The sequence below is a fragment of the Bubalus kerabau genome, chromosome 16 (genome assembly GCF_029407905.1).
Source record: "Bubalus kerabau isolate K-KA32 ecotype Philippines breed swamp buffalo chromosome 16, PCC_UOA_SB_1v2, whole genome shotgun sequence".
NCBI classification, from domain to species: domain Eukaryota; kingdom Metazoa; phylum Chordata; class Mammalia; order Artiodactyla; family Bovidae; genus Bubalus; species Bubalus kerabau.
This window is the reverse complement of record NC_073639.1, coordinates 5926750-5944593: the sequence shown is the minus strand read 5'-3', so window position 1 is coordinate 5944593 and position 17844 is coordinate 5926750. Positions and strand designations below refer to the sequence as shown.

Genomic DNA, 17844 nt, shown 5'->3' with positions numbered 1-17844 from the left:
TATGTGTCATGTTGATGCCCTCTAACCTGTTTTTGGTACTGTGTCCTGTGCACACTGCAGTGGAGCAACATTCAATAAGCTAAACCTCCACGCTGGTGGCAGATCCTGCCACTTATCAGATATGTGGTTGAGAGGGGGATCTCAATTTGAATTGTGCATATTCTTTTCTTCTATGCTTTAATTTAGAAGTTTGCAAAACTGTCATGGTGTGTGTTAAGATATATTGCTTTTAGATAATTAAATATTTTGTGCACAATTAAAAGCACGAATTAAAAAAGTTAGAATGTGGACAGTAACAACAATTATAGTTACTGAATTCATCTGTCTTGTTTGATGTTATTGAGCAATTCAGTAGCAATAGGGAAGGGAAGAGACACGTTATAACTTATCAAGCCATTAATAATATGATGTCACATTTTTTTTGTAAAAGCATTGCTGACTTACACATCTTACATATATCGATTCACCAATTTATAGGTATTTTTATCATGTCAATGGTATCCTGTTGGTACTGTATTTACCCCTGATCCACAGAATCGACCAAGCCCCACTGCTGTTGAATCAAGACCATCAAAGAGCTCAACGTAGTCATAGCCACAGTCAGCTTCTTCTTCCACTTCAAAAATCTGGAAGGATAATTCGAGTCGAGAGCCCCGTTCTGACACTAAGAGCCATTCACAATCAACTTGTCCTGGGTAGTTGTTATCACCAAACTGAGCATGTGAGTACAGATCTCTGGGTTTTGATTCCACTTTCAGTCTGCCACCACACTCTGCCCAAGGAATAAAAATGAGATAAGTGAGCTCAATGAGCTTTAACAACTCCAATTTCTCTTTTAGTGTAGTATAACCACTCTCTAACTTCTGTATTCATTTCCATGGTCAGTTATGCTTCCCATATTTGAAGATTCCAATGATGTAGTGAATATTGATAGGCCCTAGGTTTGGTAGGCTGGGTTTGGTATTTCAGCTTCACACTTACTAGTTCAGTGACTTTGGATAAGTGACATCGCTTCTCTGATACATAAGGTAAAGTGCAGATGAGAACAATAGTACCAATCTTAGCAGGCTTTAAGGATTTAATTAACACATGAAAATCGCTTAAAACAGTACCTGCCATAGAGTAACCAGTCAGTCCTAAAGGAAATCAACCCTGAATGCTGAAGTTGAAACTCCAGTGCTTTGGCCACGTGATGTGAAGAGCCGTCTCATTGGAAAAGACTCTGATGTTGGGCAAGACTGAAGGCAGGAGAAAAAGTGGGCAGCAGAGGATGAGATGGTTGGATGGCATCACCAACTCAATGGACATTTCTTGTTGTTCATTCTCTCATCATGTCTGACTTTGCACACCCATGGATTGCAACATGCCAGTCTTCCCTGTCCTTCACTATCTTCTGGAGTTTGCTTAAACTCACATCCATTAAATCAATGATGCCATCCAATCATCTCATCCACTGTCACCCCTTTCTCCTCCTACCTTCAATCTTTCCCAGCATCAGGGTCTTTTCCAATAAGTCAGGTCTTCCCATCAGATGGCCAAAGTATTGGAGCTTCAGTTTTAGCATCAGTAGTTCCAATGAATATTCAGGGTTGACTTCCTTCAGGATTTACTGGTTTGATCTCCTTGCTGCCAAGGGACTCTCAAGAGTCTTCTCTAGCACCACAATTCAAAAACATTAATTTCTCACTGCTCAGACTTCTTTATGGTCCAACTCTGACATCTGTACATGACTACTGGAAAAACCATAACTTTGACTATATGAAACTTTGTTAGCAAAGTGATGTCTCTGTTTATTAATACACTGTCTAGGTTGGTCACAGCTTTTCTTCCAAGGAGCACGCATCTTTTAATTTCATCCCTGCTATTACCATCTGCAGTTATCTTAGAGTCCAAGAAAATAAAACCTGTCACTTTCCATTTTTTCCCCATCTATTTGCATGAAATGATGGAATTGGATGCCATGATCTTAGTTTTATGAATGCTGGATTTTCAAGCCAGCTTTTCCACTCTCCTCTTTTACCTTCATCAAGAAGCTCTTTAGTTCCCCTTTGCTTTCTGCCATTAGGGTAGTGTCATCTGCATATCTGAGGTTATTGATATTCCTCCTGGCATTCTTGATTCCAGCTTGTGCTTCATCCAGTCTGGGCATTTTGCATGATGTACTCTGCATATAAGTTAAATAAGCAGGGTGACAATATACAGTTTTGACTTCTTTCCAAATTTGAACCAAACTGTTGTTCCATGTCTGGTTCCAACTGCTGCTTCTCAACCTGCATACAGGTTTTTCAGGAGGAAGGTAAGGTGGTCTGATATTCCCATCTCTTTAAGAACTTTCCACAGTTTGTTGTGATCCATGCAAAGACTTTATCATAATCAATGAAGCAGATATTTTTCTGGAATTCCCTTGCTTTTTCTATGATCCAATGGATGTCGGCAATTTGACCTCTGTTCCTCTGCCTTTTCTAAATCCAGCTTGTACATCTGGAATTTCTTGGTTCACGTACTGTTAAGGCCTAGCTTGGAGGATTTTGAACATTACTTTGCTAGCATGTAAAGTGAGTGCAATTGTGAGGTAGTTTGAACATTCTTTGTCATGGTCTTTCTTTGGGATTGAAATGAAACCTGACCTTTTCCTGTCCTGAGCCCATTGCTGAGTTTCCCAAATTTGCTGACATACTGAGTGCAGCACTTTTACAGCATCATCTTTTAGGATTTGAAATAGCCTAGATGGGATTCCATCACCTCCACTAGTTTTGTTTGTAGTAATGCTTCCTAAGGGCCACTTAACTTTACACTCTAGGATTTCTGGCTCTAGGTGAGTGATCACACCATAATGGCTGTCCAGGTCATGAAGACCTTTTTTCTATAGTTCTGTGTATTCTTGCCACTTCTTCCTAATATCTTCTGCTTCTGTTAGAATCATATTGTTTCTGTTCTTTATTGAGCCTATCTTTGCATGAAATGTTCCCTTGGGATCTCTAATTTTCTTCAAGTAGTCTCTAGTCATTCCCATTCTATTGTTTTCCTCTATTTCTTTGCATTGTTCATTTAAGAAGGCTTTCTTATCTCTCCTTGTTATTCTTTGGAACTCTGCATTCACATACATGGGTATATCTTTCAATGGACGTGAGTTAGGGCAAACTCTGGGAGATAGTGAAAGACAAGGAAGCCTGGTGTGCTGCAGTCCCTGGGGTCACAGAGTCAGACACGATTGAGTGACTGAAAAACAACTTATAGTAGCTCTCAATGAATATTTTTTATTGTTATACATTATATTGTTTTCACTCTTAAATAACTGTTTTCAAGGACAAGAAGGTCAGTGTTCAAGTTAAATCTTAATATTTTAAGAACCCAGAAGCCAAAGTAATAAGAAATAACTGAAAAAAGTGAACAATATAAAAATCCTGTATGTGTATATGTGCCATATAGAACTCTTTACGTAGAATATACAGACCAGGATTACTTTACTTAGGTTGAACTACTTATCTAACTTGATTTGGAATAACGTACACCCCTCATAAATTGTAGTTAATCTTGTAGTTCCAGAACATTATGAATCATATTTTTTGTGTTTAACAAACAAAAAAAAATGCTCTTTCACAGCTTTTTCAGAGAGATTTTAATAAACATATGATTTACCAGTTACTACTTCTGTCATTAGAGGTAAATATAACAAATATAATATATACCTGTATAAAATTTACAGTTAATGTATTTTAGAGAATAAAAGTTCTCAAAAATTACTCTTTGTAGCCTGGGCCCCCAAATTTTACAATGACTAGAGAGGAAATGAATGTTCAAAGTACTGTAAACTTGTGCTCATGTCATATGCTAGCAAGGTTATGCTCAAAATTCTTCAAGTTAGGTTTCAGGAGTACATGAACTGAGACTTTTCAGATGTACAAGTTGGGTTTAGAAAACACATAGAGGAACCAGAGATCAAATTGTCAACCTTCTTTGGATCATGGAGAAAGCAAGGGAGTTCCATAAAAACATCTACTTCTGCTTAACTGACTACACTAAAACCTTTGGATGTGTGGATCACAACAAACTGTGGTAAATTCTTAAAGAAATGGGAGTAACAGACCACCTTACCTGTCTCCTGAGAAACCTGTATGCAGATCAAGAAGCAACAGTTGGAATCAGACATGGAACAATAGACTGGTTCAAAATTAGGAAAGGAGTATATCAAGGCTGTATATTATCACCCTGCTTATTTAACTTATAGGCAGAGTACATCATGTGAAATCCTGGGCTGGATGAATCACAAGCTGGAATCAAGACTTCTGGCAGAAATATCAACAATTTCAGCTATGCAGATGAAACAACTCTTATGGCAGAAAGCAAAGGGGAACTAAAGAGCCTCTTGATGAAAGTGAAAGAGGAGAGTGAAAAAGTTGGCTTAAAACTCAACATTCAGAAAACTAAGATCATGGCATCTGGTCCCATTAATTCATGGCAAATAGATGGGGAAACAATGGAAACAGTGAGAGACTTTATTTTTTCAGGCTCCAAAATCACTGCAGATGGTGACTGCAGCCATGAAATGAAAAGATGCTTGCACCTTGGAAGAAAAGCTATGACCAAAGTAGATAGCGTATTAAAAAGCAGAGACATTACTTTGCTGACAAAGGTCCATCTAGTCAAAGCTATGGTTTTTCCAGTAGTCCTGTATGGATGGGAGAGTTGGAATATAAAGAAAATTGAGCACTGAAGAATTGATGCTTTTGAACTGTGGTGTTGAAGAAGACTCTTGAGAGTCCCTTGTACAGCAAGGAGATCCAGCCGGTCTATCCTAAAGAAAATCAGTCCTGATTATTCATTGGAAGGACCGATGCTGAAGCTGAAACTCCAATATTTGGCCACCTGATGTGAAGAACTGACTCATTGGAAAAAACCCTGATACTGGGAAAGTTTGAAGGTGGGAGGAAAAGGGGACGATGGAGGATGAGATGGTTGGATGGCATCACTGACTCAATGGAAATGGGTTTGAGTAAACTCCGGGAGTTTGTGATGGCTAGGGAACCCTGGCCTGCTGCAGTCCATGAGGTCGCAAAGAGTTGGACACAACTGAGTGACTGAACTGAACTGAAAGGGTACTAAAGAATCTCTTAATGAGAGTGAAAGAAGAAAGTGAAAAAGCTGGCTTGAAAATCAACATTCAAAAAACTAAGATCATGGCATGTGGTCCCATCACTTTATGGCAAATAGATGGGGGGAAAAATGGAAACAGTGACAGATTTTATTTTCTTGGACTCCAAAATAACTGCAGATGGTGACTGCAGCCATGAAATGAAAAGACACTTGCTCCTTGGAAGAAAAGCATATTAAAAAGCAGAGACATTACTTTGCCAACAAATGTCCTTATAGTCAAACCTATGGTTTTTCCAGTAGTCATGTACAGATGTGAGAATTGAACCATAAAGAAGGCCAAAGGATTGATGTTTTCAAACTGTGGTGTTGGAGAAGACTCTTGAGTGTCCCTTGGACAGCAAGGAGATCAAACCAATCTATCTAATTGAAATCAGCCCATATATTCATTGGAAGTGATGATGCTGAAGCTGAAGCTACAGTACTTTGGCCACGTGATGTGAAAAGCTGACTCATTGGAAAAGACCATGATGCTGGAAAAGAATGCAGGCAAAAAAAGACGAGGGTGGCAGAGGATGAGATAGTTAGATAACATCGCTGACTCAATGAACATCAGTTTGAGCAAACTCCAGGAGATGGTGGAGAACAGAAGAGCCTAGCATGCTGCAGTCCATGGGTTCACAGAGTCAGACATGACTTAGTGACTGAACTACAACAGAGAGTAGATAAAAGTAGAGGATGCCTACAGTCTCCTCCAACCAACATATAAGCATGACTAGGCATAGGGAGAAAAAGGAAGTGATATGAAAAGTGCCATGAGAAATTAGAGTTTCATTCTGCCCTTATTTGCAATGACTGAGAGGTTACTGGGGAAGCAGAAATTTCATTATGAAACCAGGGAAGTCCCCAGAAAAGTGGGATGAGTTGGGAGAGAACAGAAACAAAAATACAAAGATTTGGACAGATAAACCAATGGTTATTGAAACACAATTTTAACCCTGATGTGGTCTTCTGTGACAGACAGTCCTTGGCAGCACCATGTGAGGGTGAATTAGGACAGCTAAAACTCTTACTTAGATTTTTTCAGATTGGTATATGGTTTACCCACATTGTGGCTTGGTGATTTTAACTAACAAAATATTTCTGAATCCCCAAGATGGAACCCTATTCAGATGTGTCTGAATACAAGTAGGTTCAGCCAAAACTCTGGGCATTGCTACATACAACTGCACATTCAGAGACCTTGGTGTGACTATAGATGCAAAAAAATTCCAACTAGTGTTTCAGTCATGAGAATGCCTTCCACATCATGTTAAATGATAACAACTATGTATAAAAGAATGAAATTAGAACACTTCCTAACACCATACACAAAAATAAATTCAAAATGGGTTAAATACCTAAATGTAAGACCAGAAATTATAAAACTCTTAGAGGAAAATATAAGCAGAATACTCTTTGACATAAATCATAGCAAGATCCTCTATGACCATATCCTACAGTAATGGAAGCAAAAACAAAAATAAATAAATGAAATTCAATTAAACGTAAAAGCTTTTGCACAGTGAAGGAATCTATAAACAAGGCGAAAAGACCACCCTCAGAATGGGAGAAAAAACAGCAAACAAAACAACTGACAGAGAATTAATCTCCAAAGTTTACAAGCAGCTCATTCAGCTCAATACCAGAAAAACAAACAACCCAATCAAAAGTGGGCAGAAGACCTAAACAGATATTTCTCCAAAGAAGACATACAGATGGCTAAAAACACATGAAAAGATGCTCAACATGGCTCATTATTAGAGAAATACAAATCAAAATTGCCATGAGGTATCATCTCACACTGGTCAGAATGACAATCATGAAAATATCTATAAACAATAAATGCTGGAGAAAGTGTGCAGAAAAGGGAACCTTCTTGCACTGTTGGTGGGAATGCAAACTGATCTATAACCACTATGGAGAATAGTGTAGAGATTCCTTTAACAAACTAGGAATCAAACTACCACATGATCCAACAATCCCACTACTGGGCATATATACTCAGAGGAAACCATAATTGAAAAAGGCACATGTACCCTACTGTTCATTGCAGCACTATTTACAATAGCTAGGACATGGAACAATCTAGATGTCCACTGGCAGATGAATGGATAAAGAAGCTGTGGTACTATTAATACACAATGAAATATTACTTAGCCATAATAAGGAACACATTTGACTCAGTTCTAATAATGTGGATGAACCTAGAGCTTACTATAGAGAGTAAAGTCATAAAGAGAAAAACAAATATTGTATTCTAACACATATATATAGAATCTAGAAAGATAGTACTGATGAAACTGTCTGCAGGGCAGCAATGGAGATGCAGACATAGAAAACTGACTGGTGGACACAGAGGAGGAAGGGGAGTTTGGGACAAATTGAGAGAAACATTGAAATATATACATTACTATATATAAAATTATATAGCCAGTGGAACTTTGCTGTATGATGCAGAGAGTCCTAAACTGGTACACTGTGACAACCTAGAAGGTAGGATGGGGTGGGAGATGGAGGGGATGTTCGAGAGGGAGGGGACTTAGTATACATAACCTATGGCTGATTCATATTGATATATGGCAGAAACCAACACAACATTGTAAAGTAATTATACTCCAATTAAAAATAATTAAAATTAAATAAAAATAAATAAATAAATGTCCCTTTGTCTTCCAGTTTGTAGGACGAGTGTCTTGCACAATCGATTGATATAGGTCCCATGTGTGCTTATAACCACTCTCTCTGGAAAGCTGGAAATCTGATCAGTCTTGGGAACTATCTCTTAAGTCCCACAGACTGGAAACTAAGCATCCTTCCTTTTCCACAATGGTGGGTCTCTTATCCCTAACTCCAAGAATTATTGTCCTCTCCCTGTGACAGAACTCTACAGCCACATGGCCTGGATACAAATCTGAATTCTACTAGTCATCAGCTGTGGGATTTTGTCCCCCAGTTCATTTCTAAAGTAGGGATCATACACAGTACTCAACTGATAGGATCTAGGTGAAGAGCTATAGGCTGCTGCTGCTGCTGCTAAGTTACTTCAATCGTGTCCGACTCTGTGTGACCCCATAGACGGCAGCCCACCAGGCTTCCCCATCCCTGGGATTCTCCAGGCAAGGACACTGGAGTGGGTTGCCGTTTCCTTCTCCAATGCAGGAAAGTGAAAAGTGAAAGTGAAGTCGCTCAGTCGTGTCCGACCCTCAGCGACCCCATGGACTGCGGCCTTCCAGGCTCCTCCATCCATGGAATTTTTCAGGCAAGAGTACTGGAGTGGGGTGCCATTGCCATCTCTGGAGCTGTAGGCTAATACATGTGAAATTATTGAAATATATGTGAAATTATTGAAAGATACCTGGCACGCAGGAAAAGCCACCTAAGAATACACTACCATCATTTTATTATTTTCCAGCGAGAACATCTAAATGCCATCATCTGTACTTCTAGGGATCCACTCAGGTATGAAAAGAAAAGCCAGAAAACTTGAAAAACAATTTAAAGCACTATTAATCTGTTTTCAGAAATGAAGAATTATCTTTTTGAAGGCCAGTAAAATATTTTGTGACAATATTTCTGAATTCATTATATAAATGTATAAATCAATGTAATTCCATTTACAAATACTTAATAAATTTGCTTTATTCTCAAAGTTTGATATAATTGAGTGATTTGTTTTGTTTACACTTGTCAGTACTTGCATTACTTTTATTCCACAGCGCAGGAAGAGGTGAACTGTGGGAGAGGTGCTGGCTTCTGTATGCCTACTTTGGAGAAACAAGTTAGCAAAACAAACCAGGATCCAGAGGAAACAATTCTCTGAGGGACCTAGTTCAGAACAGAAGTCAAGAAGGAAATGAAGTATTTGAACAAAATGGGAAAAAGAGACTTAACAAAGCCCTTGTGAATGTGAAATGTGAGATTCAGATTATCTGATTCTACTGAAAACTTCATTATTTGATTTTACTGAAAACTTCTAGAAAATGACAATACTCAAGTGACTTAAACTACAATTAAGACTGACCTAAATTGTTTCAGAAAGGGTGACCATAATTTTAATTTGGAAAGACATTTGTTTATTTCCTGGTAAAGTTCCTAGGAGGGCCTGTAATCTGACCAATAAATGCTTTTAGTAGGCATAGAACTATAATTTAATTTAGTTTTATCAACATAATTTCAAAGGTGCTGAATAGTATATTATTTAATTTTTAAATGTCATTGACAATTATGATGATGCTTTATGCTGCAGAAAAATGTCCTGCCAGACATGCAGTGTTTTACAATATTTTCTTCCACACTTTTCCTCTTTTCCTGTACTATAGCCTTATCTTCTGAGAGAATACACAGGATACTTTTTTTAATTAAAGAATTTTTTTCTTCAATAGTTTATTTAATAATACCATTTCTTTTACCTGATTAAAATAAATTTGGACTTAGAATTTGAACCCACCTTCAGAGGAAAATGGCACCTTTTTCAATAAAGTCCATTTCCCACGGATTTGGAATGTATTACTTGTAAAAAGAAAAAAAAGGGAAAACCATAAAGCAACATTAATATTTATATTCACCTAATTTCAAAATTCATAGTGTTAGAAACTTTCCTTGTGGATATAATTAAAATTGTATATAGAAATATAAATATGTTCAAGCAAATTAAAATGTATACTTCAGGGCCCATTAATAATAATTACATGCATTCTAGAAAGCAGTAAATAATGAATAAATGCCTTATACATTTAGCAAATTTAACAAATGTAGTATTGGACTTCACCCCACTCCAATACTCTTTTTGCCTGGAAAATCCCATGGACGGAGGAGCCTGGTAGGCTGCAGTCCGTGGGGTCGCTAGGAGTCGGACACGACTGAGCACTTCACTTTCACTTTTCACTTTCATGCATTGGAGAAGGAAATGGCAACCCGCCCCAGTGTTCTTGCCTGGAGAATCCCAGGGATGGGGGAGCCTGGTGGGCTGCCATCTCTGGGGTCGCACAGAGTAGGACATGACTGAAGTGACTTTGCAGCAGCAGCAGTATTGGACTTGACTGTCTTAACAAAAACCCACCGCAAATCTTAAATTTAACTTCTCAGGCTATAGCTGTCAAAAGGTAGATATTGCTTCTATTTTCTCATTGTCATTATTCATGTTGTTTAGTTGCTAAATTGTGTCCAACTCTTTGCTACCCCATGGACTATAGTACACCAGGTTCCTCTGTCCATGGGATTCTCCAGGCAAGAATACTGGAGTGGGTTGCCATTTCCTTCTCCAGGGTGTATTTCTGACCCAGGGATCAAACTTGCATCTCCTGCATTGGCAGGCAGATTCTTTATGCTGAGCCACCAGGGAAGCCCCTGTTTTCTCATGAAATGAAGTGAAAGTCGCTCAGTCGTGTCTGACTCTTTCAACCCTGGACTACATGGTCCATGGAATTCTCCAGGCCAGAATACTGGAGTGGGTAGTCTTTTCCTTCTCCAGGAGATCTTCCCAACCCAGGGATCAAACCCAGGTCTCCTGCATTGCAGGCAGATTCTTCACCAGCTGAGCCACAAGGGAAGCCCCAAAATACTGGAGTGGAAAGCCTATTCCTTCTCTGGTGGATCTTCCTAACCCAGGAATCGAACCGGGGTCTCTTATTATTTTCTCATAAGTTCCCATAAAATTCCCATTTGTTTTGCTATGAATTATTAATACTCTACAGTGTCTATTTAAAGTACCAAATAAATATCTGATGAAAGACTATGGAATAAATAAACTTGTTAAAGAGAAAGCTTTCAAAGGAATAAATAATAAGCAGTACATAATATTTCAGTTTGTATAGCTACTTGAGAGTACCAGTGAAAAACAAATCTATCCCAAAAATTCCAAGATAACTAGTTAAGTGACAGTAACAATTTACACATGAAGAAGAGAAAGAAACAGATAATGCCAAAAATTTTGACAAGAGCACAAGTAAGTAGAAGTTGGGAGAGGATTCTAGTTCCAGCTGTTATTTTTTTGTGCTACTTTGGTTGTCATTAAGTTTTAGCCTCAGAAGCCTCATTTCTGAGATGACAGGACTGAATCAAACAATATCCAAGGCATGTTTTGCCTACAAAATAATAGTGAGGCTGCTTACATGGGTATTTGAATGGATATGGAATGAACAGTAAAGTAAAATGAAACTAGTCTGTTGGTTACTTTGGACAGAGCATTTCTATAAGGAAGCATTCAATCTCTACATATTGTTTCAATTAACAGTTATCCAGTTTTGTATTGGTTTTCTTCCTAGTCCAAAATGGTTATGTTTAGAGAAAATATACCATAGTAGAAAGTACATGAGCTTTGGACACAATCAGAATTAGGATGAAATCCCAGGTTTGAATTTTAGAAATTGTTGCACATTAATGTCTCAGATTTTAAATTTCTTTATCTGAAGATAAAGATAATTCCTACATCACATAGCTCTTTTGAGAGCTCAGTGTACGTAGTTGTTAAGTGTATGTATGTGCCTGAAATATCAAGTGCATGCTACATATACCATTGGATTTCAATATATGATCTCTGTGATAATGTAATTAGAGCCTACCAATGAATTCTTAATGGTAATACATACACAGAAATAGCGTCTATAGCAGAAGCCATGTAAATTAAGGAGTCATGGAGTTTTATAGTTGCAAGAAAACTTGAAGTTTAAGGTAAAGGTAAAGATAAAAAGAGAAACTATAAAAGAAAGTGACTGATGCTAAAGCTGAAACTCCAATACTTTGGCCACCTCATGCAAAGAGTTGACTCATTGTAAAAGACTGATGCTGGGAGGGATTGGCGGCAGGAGGAGAAGGGGACAACTGAGGATGAGATGGCTGGATGGCATCATTGACTCGATGGACAAGAGTTTTGGTGAACTCTGGGAGTTGGTGATGGACAGGGAGGCCTGGCGTGATGCAATTCATGGGGTCGCAAAGAGTCGGACACGACTGAGCGACTAAACTGAACTGAAGAGGAATTTATAGGTGAGTAAACTGAAGATACTCTATCAGCTGTTTCAAGAGTTTTGAAGCATATTTTTACATTCCATTCTTAGAAACTGTGACAGCCAGGATTATTTAAAAAATTATGCCATTAACACTATGATGTCAGAAAAATATTGATCAAGTAATGAGATTTCAATTTTTCTATTCCTTCAACATGTGATAAGTTATCAGAGAAGTATTTAAAGAGTAAATGTCAAAGGCATAAAAAGTTCATTAATATGGAATATTCTTAATCCATGAAAGATTTTTCTCAAACCAGAATATTTATATTAATGATGAGAAATAATGACATTGTATTATTTTTGAGTCCAGTCATTACTAGCATAAATCAGATAAAATCCACTTTCTCACAAATACATATATAGACTTCAATATAAATCTGCTCATAGCAGAATATACTAGAGCGGAAAATAAAATTAAACAATAGAATAAAGTTATTATTTCTAAAATAGAATAAAAGTGAAAGAAAACAATAATCAAGAGAGCATGACAAACATTACTGCACTAATTTTTTTTTATGGATTAATTTGTAGACTGTTTTTTTTACACCAAGAGGTAGCACTGTGGTAAAGAACCTGCCTGCCAAAGCAGTAGATGTCAGAGACTGGGGTTCAATCCCTGGGTCGGGAAGATCCCGTGGAGGAGGGCACGGAAACCCACTCCAGTATTCTTGCCTGGAGAATCCCCTGGCTACGGTGCTGCTGCTGCTAAGTCGCTTCAGTCGTGTCCGACTCTGTGCGACCCCATAGACGGCAGCCCACCAGGCTCCCCCGTCCCTGGGATTCTCCAGGCAAGAACACTGGAGTGGGTTGCCATTTCCTTCTCCAATGCGTGAAAGTCAAAAGTGAAAGTGAAGTCGCTCAGTCCTGTCCGACTCTTAGCGACCCCATGGACTGCAGCCCACCAGGCTCCTCCATCCATGGGATTTTCCAGGCAAGGGTACTGGAGTGGAGTGCTGTGGCAAAGCGCTGGACACGACAGAAGCGGCAGATCTCTCCTGGGGTCTCAGCAGTGAACGCACTGAGCCTGGCACCAGGTGTCGCTATAAGCTGAGCGACTTCAGCGAGTGTATATTTCAACTGAAGGATTTTAAAGGACACTCACTGCACTTAACGGAATATATTGTTAAATTTGCTCCAAATTAAAAGTTATTTTACATTTTTGCCTACAATTTTTCATTGTCTAAATTATATTTTATTTCTTAAAAACTTCCATTATTGCTGTAACCTGTAAGGGTTAAATTAGGGATTAGGGTTAGGAAAAAGATGTATTGCATACCAAACAAAAGAGGAAAAGGTAGGCTCTGTAAACAGAGAGTTGAATTCAAAATTTGAATCACAAAAATATATTAATGTGAAAGTTAGCTAATAGGTAAAGCAAAAACTTTTAGTCACTCATTAGGATTTTAGCAATAACAAAATTTTTGAATTTCTAGCTATAGATTTCTATCTGTTAAATATAACATAAAAATTGAATTTCTAAAGTTAACATAGAATATACCATATAAATATTTAAGGTAGTTCTTCTTGATCATACCACATTTTATAAAAATATTAATATGAAAGTTAGCTAATCATGTAGGATTTTAGCAAAAACAAAAATTTTCAGTTTCAAGCTACAGATTCTATCTATTAAATACATAAATCAGATTGCCAAAATTAACATGGAATACACCTTATAAATATTAAGAGATAGTTTTCTTGATCTTCGGGGCTTCCTTGACAGCTCAGTTCTTGATTATGAATCAGATCAAATTACTGTGTTTCTTTTAATTAGTGCAACAGCTACAAAGATCCAGTTCCAGTTTCAGTTCAGTAGCTCAGTTGTGTATGACTCTTTGCAACATCATGGACTGCAGCACTCCAGGCTTCCCTGTCCTTCACCAACTCCTGGAGCTTGCTCAAACTCATGTCCATTGAGTCAGTGATTCAATCCAACCTTCTCATGCTCTGTCGTCCCCTTCTCCTGCCCTCAATCTTTCCCAGCATCAGGGTCTTTTCCATTGAATCAGTTCTTCCCATAAGGTGGCCACAGTATTGGAGCTTCTGCTTCAGCATCAGTCCTTCCAATAAATATTCAGAACTGATTTCCTTTAGGATTGACTGGTTTGATCTCCTTGGAGTCCAAGGGACTCTCAAGAGTCTTCTCCAGCACCACAGTTCAAAAGCATCAATTCTTCAGTGCTCAGCTTTCTTTACAATCCAACTCTCACAATCATACATGACTACTAGAAAAACCATAGTTTTGACTAGATGGACCTTTGTAGGCAAAGTGATGTCTCTGCTTTTTAATATGCTATTTAGGTTGGTCATAGCTCTTCTTCCAAGGTGCAAGCATCTTTTCATTTCATGGCTGCAGTCACCATCTGCAGTGATTTTGGAGCCCAAGAAGATAAAGTCTGTCACTGTTTCCATTGTTTCCCCATCTATTTGCCATGAAATAATGGGACCAGATGCCATGATCTTAGTTTAATATTGAGCTACAAAGATAGGACTTCCCTTTTGCCTCAGCAGTAAAGAAGCTGCCTTCCAAGGCAGGAGATGTGGGTTCCATCCCTGGGGTGAGAATATCCCCTGGAGAAGAAAATGGCAACCCACTCCAGTATTCTTGCCTGGAAAATCCCATGGACAGAGGAGACCATGGGGTCACAAAGAGTAGGGCACAACTTGGTGACTAAACAACAATTACAAGGATGTTTAGATAGGTTGCTACATGGTTCTCAAATATTTCATACAATGTTTCAGTCGGATTTCTTTTGATCCTGTTAGAAATACCCTGCCTTCACTAGAAGAGAAACTTGGTACTTACTCAGAAAAGAGAAGCATCACCTAATTTACTCACCTGTAGAATGTGTGGCTTGAAAACCTTTTCTTTGAACAGATGCATCAGAGACAAACCGAACAAACATGTTATTTCCAGTAGCCACAAGGGGCTCTGGTATCTTGTTCCCACACAGTCGTCCAAGAACTGGTGATTTTTCTGTTTCTCCATCAAATACTTCCAAGTGATCATAAGCACATTCTTGATGCTGCTCAATCTCAAATTCAGTAAAGGCCTATTGAGAAAGAAAAAAAAGAAAATGTATAAAGCCACATATCACTCAAAATGGGTTCTTTTCTTTGCAGCAGAAAGAGAAAGACAAATATTGTATATTAATGCATATATAAGGAATTTAAAAAGACAGTACTGATAATCCTACATGCAAGACAGCAAAGGAGACACAGATGTAAAGAACAGACTTTTGAACTCAGTGGGAAATGGCAAGGGTGGGAAGATTTGAGAGAATAGCATTGAAACTTGCATATTACCATATGTAAAATAGATGACCAGTGTAACTTCCATGCATGAAGCAGGGCACCCAAAGCTGGTGCTCTGGGACAACCTAGAGGGATAGGGTAGGGAGGGAGGTGGGAAGGGGCCTCAGGATGGGGGGGACACATATATACCTGTGACCAATTTGTGTTGATGTATGGCAAAAACTAACAAAGTATTGAAAAGTAATTATCTTCCAATTAAAATTAATTAATTAATCGAAAAAATATGTTCAGGGTTTGCAAATGATTTAATCCATCTAGCACATTACTGAAAAGGGGTGTGAAATCAGTAGAATATAAAGTCTAGGAAGACATAATGAGGAAAACAATGCAATAATATCACGTGAAATTCTATTTGACTATTGCAACTAATTCTACTATTGCAATTAAGTCTACTCCAGAAATTAGACAGATTATAATAGCAAAATGATATTTTATTCTGAATTTATTCTTAATGTATTAGAAAATTTTAAAAAGTTATATTTAAAATGTGATTCCTTCTGGTGTTGATGATCATAAACTGTTGAACATCATCATACCATTGAGCATTTAAAATAAAAAGAAAATCTCATAATTTTAAAAGTAAGTATTTTCACAAAAATTAAATACAGTAAACCTTAATAGAATACATAAAGGGGTTTTTCATCATATATTTATTTAGATCTTACAACCCATATTATTAGAAAATAACAATATGTCTTCAAGATAGATTATTTTTAATTAACTTTTCAGAGGCTTATTACACTTATTTTAATATTTGGAGTGTTACAAATTTTAGTATGCTTTTTTATGTGTAAGTGTTACAAATTCTTAAAAGTTTATTAAATATTTAATATTAAATTCAACAACAGAGTGTTTAATTGAGATGGGCTGAAAATAATAATTGTCCAAACTATTAATAATTCTAGGAATTCTAGGTTATTTGTGACTGCCAATTAAAGCTTTTTCATTTCCTCTTCATGCGTTCAAGAAATAAACCATTACTCCTACCTAAGTGCAAAGAGCAAACCTAAAAAATAATTTGGAGAAAATATGAAATAAGCTTGAAAATGCATTAATTTTGCTACAATCCCTGCAGCATAAAATTTTGCACATAAATGTTTTATATGAATATTTTTAAATGCAATTTTGTGAAGGGATCATAATTCTCGATTGAAAACACAATTTTATATTTTTCAAAGAAAAAAGTGACTTGAACTTGGGTCTCCCTCAGTGATGACCACATTTATGTATTCTGTTCCACACTACCACTTGATATCACTTCTATCTTTAAAAGAGTAAGGTAAGAAATGAAGGAAGTGATTTAAATAATTAGGGAGTAGGAGAAAAGAGTGAAGAGACAAAAGAAAAGGAAGACAGCTGATCTTTTATGTCTCATTCCACTGTGCCTTACTTAAAAATATAAATTAAAATGTTATAACCAATAAGTGTTAGTGAATCTCTATTTGTTATAATTATTATGAGTAAAAGGAAATAATCATTTCATTCATCCAATAACACCGGATAGTACACAAAGGATTAAATACAGCACAAAGAATCTCACTGGAAAAAAACAGTGCAGAAAAATATAGTGAACAAGAAGACTTTTAGCAGTTTATTTAATTTGAAGCACAACATTCAAAGTGTGCGCCACTGAAGGATTTGTCACATATTAATCTCTGTAATCTAATTGCAGAGAATGAAACAGAGTAGAAACACAGTGCTTGGAAAATAGAAAACCCTGAATGGACTGTTGGCTGGATGTCTGGATAAGTCTGTCCAATTATCTATCTAACTACCTAAACCATGTTTATGGTCAATCCCATGAATGGAAACACCAAGGACATGGCAACCCAAAACTTCTGGTTTTCTGCCTCTCATAAGAGGGTAGTCAGTCAGTTTCTATTATCTTTGTGTATATATAAACAGTCTCAATATCAGTTTGTAACTCTTAATAAAACAATAAGAGAAAATCAGCTTAACTTCATCCAGAGGGTTGTTTATTTATTTATTTTTTTAGCTAAATATGAAACCAAACTTTTAAATACTAAGAAAAATATTGTATAAAGAGAAATAACATCTGAAAACTGTTGCATGTTGAATAATTGTCTCATTGGAATGGACTTTAGAAGCATTCATCTATAAATATAAAGAGCAGAGAAACCCACTGTGTAGAAGAGAAAACTTTAAGCATGATGGGAGTAACGACATTCTAAAGCTTATCCTATAAGTAAAAGTTAACAATAGGATCAGAATCTACAGACCACACGAGTTTAATCCATTGATTGGTTCATTGAACATGAAGTGAATGAGATAACCAATGGGCTACTTCAATCTCTAATGAAATGCAGGATGTCTGGAGTAAATCATAACATCTGTTTTACAGAACAGAGTAATACCACAGAAGGTGGCA

At 37.2% G+C, this 17844-nt stretch overlaps 1 protein-coding gene across 1 annotated transcript in view; it reads right to left on the bottom strand.

Annotated features, from left to right (window-relative positions):
- Positions 1-491: 491 nt before the first annotated feature.
- Positions 492-17844, bottom strand: part of TLL1 (tolloid like 1) — a 253615-nt gene continuing 236262 nt past the window's right edge. The window contains exons 19-20 of the mRNA XM_055550796.1: positions 14980-15193; positions 492-772 (exon numbers count right to left, since the gene is read on the bottom strand). Of these exons, the coding sequence (XP_055406771.1) occupies positions 492-772; positions 14980-15193 (495 nt within the window). The remainder of the gene's footprint in view (positions 773-14979; positions 15194-17844) is intronic.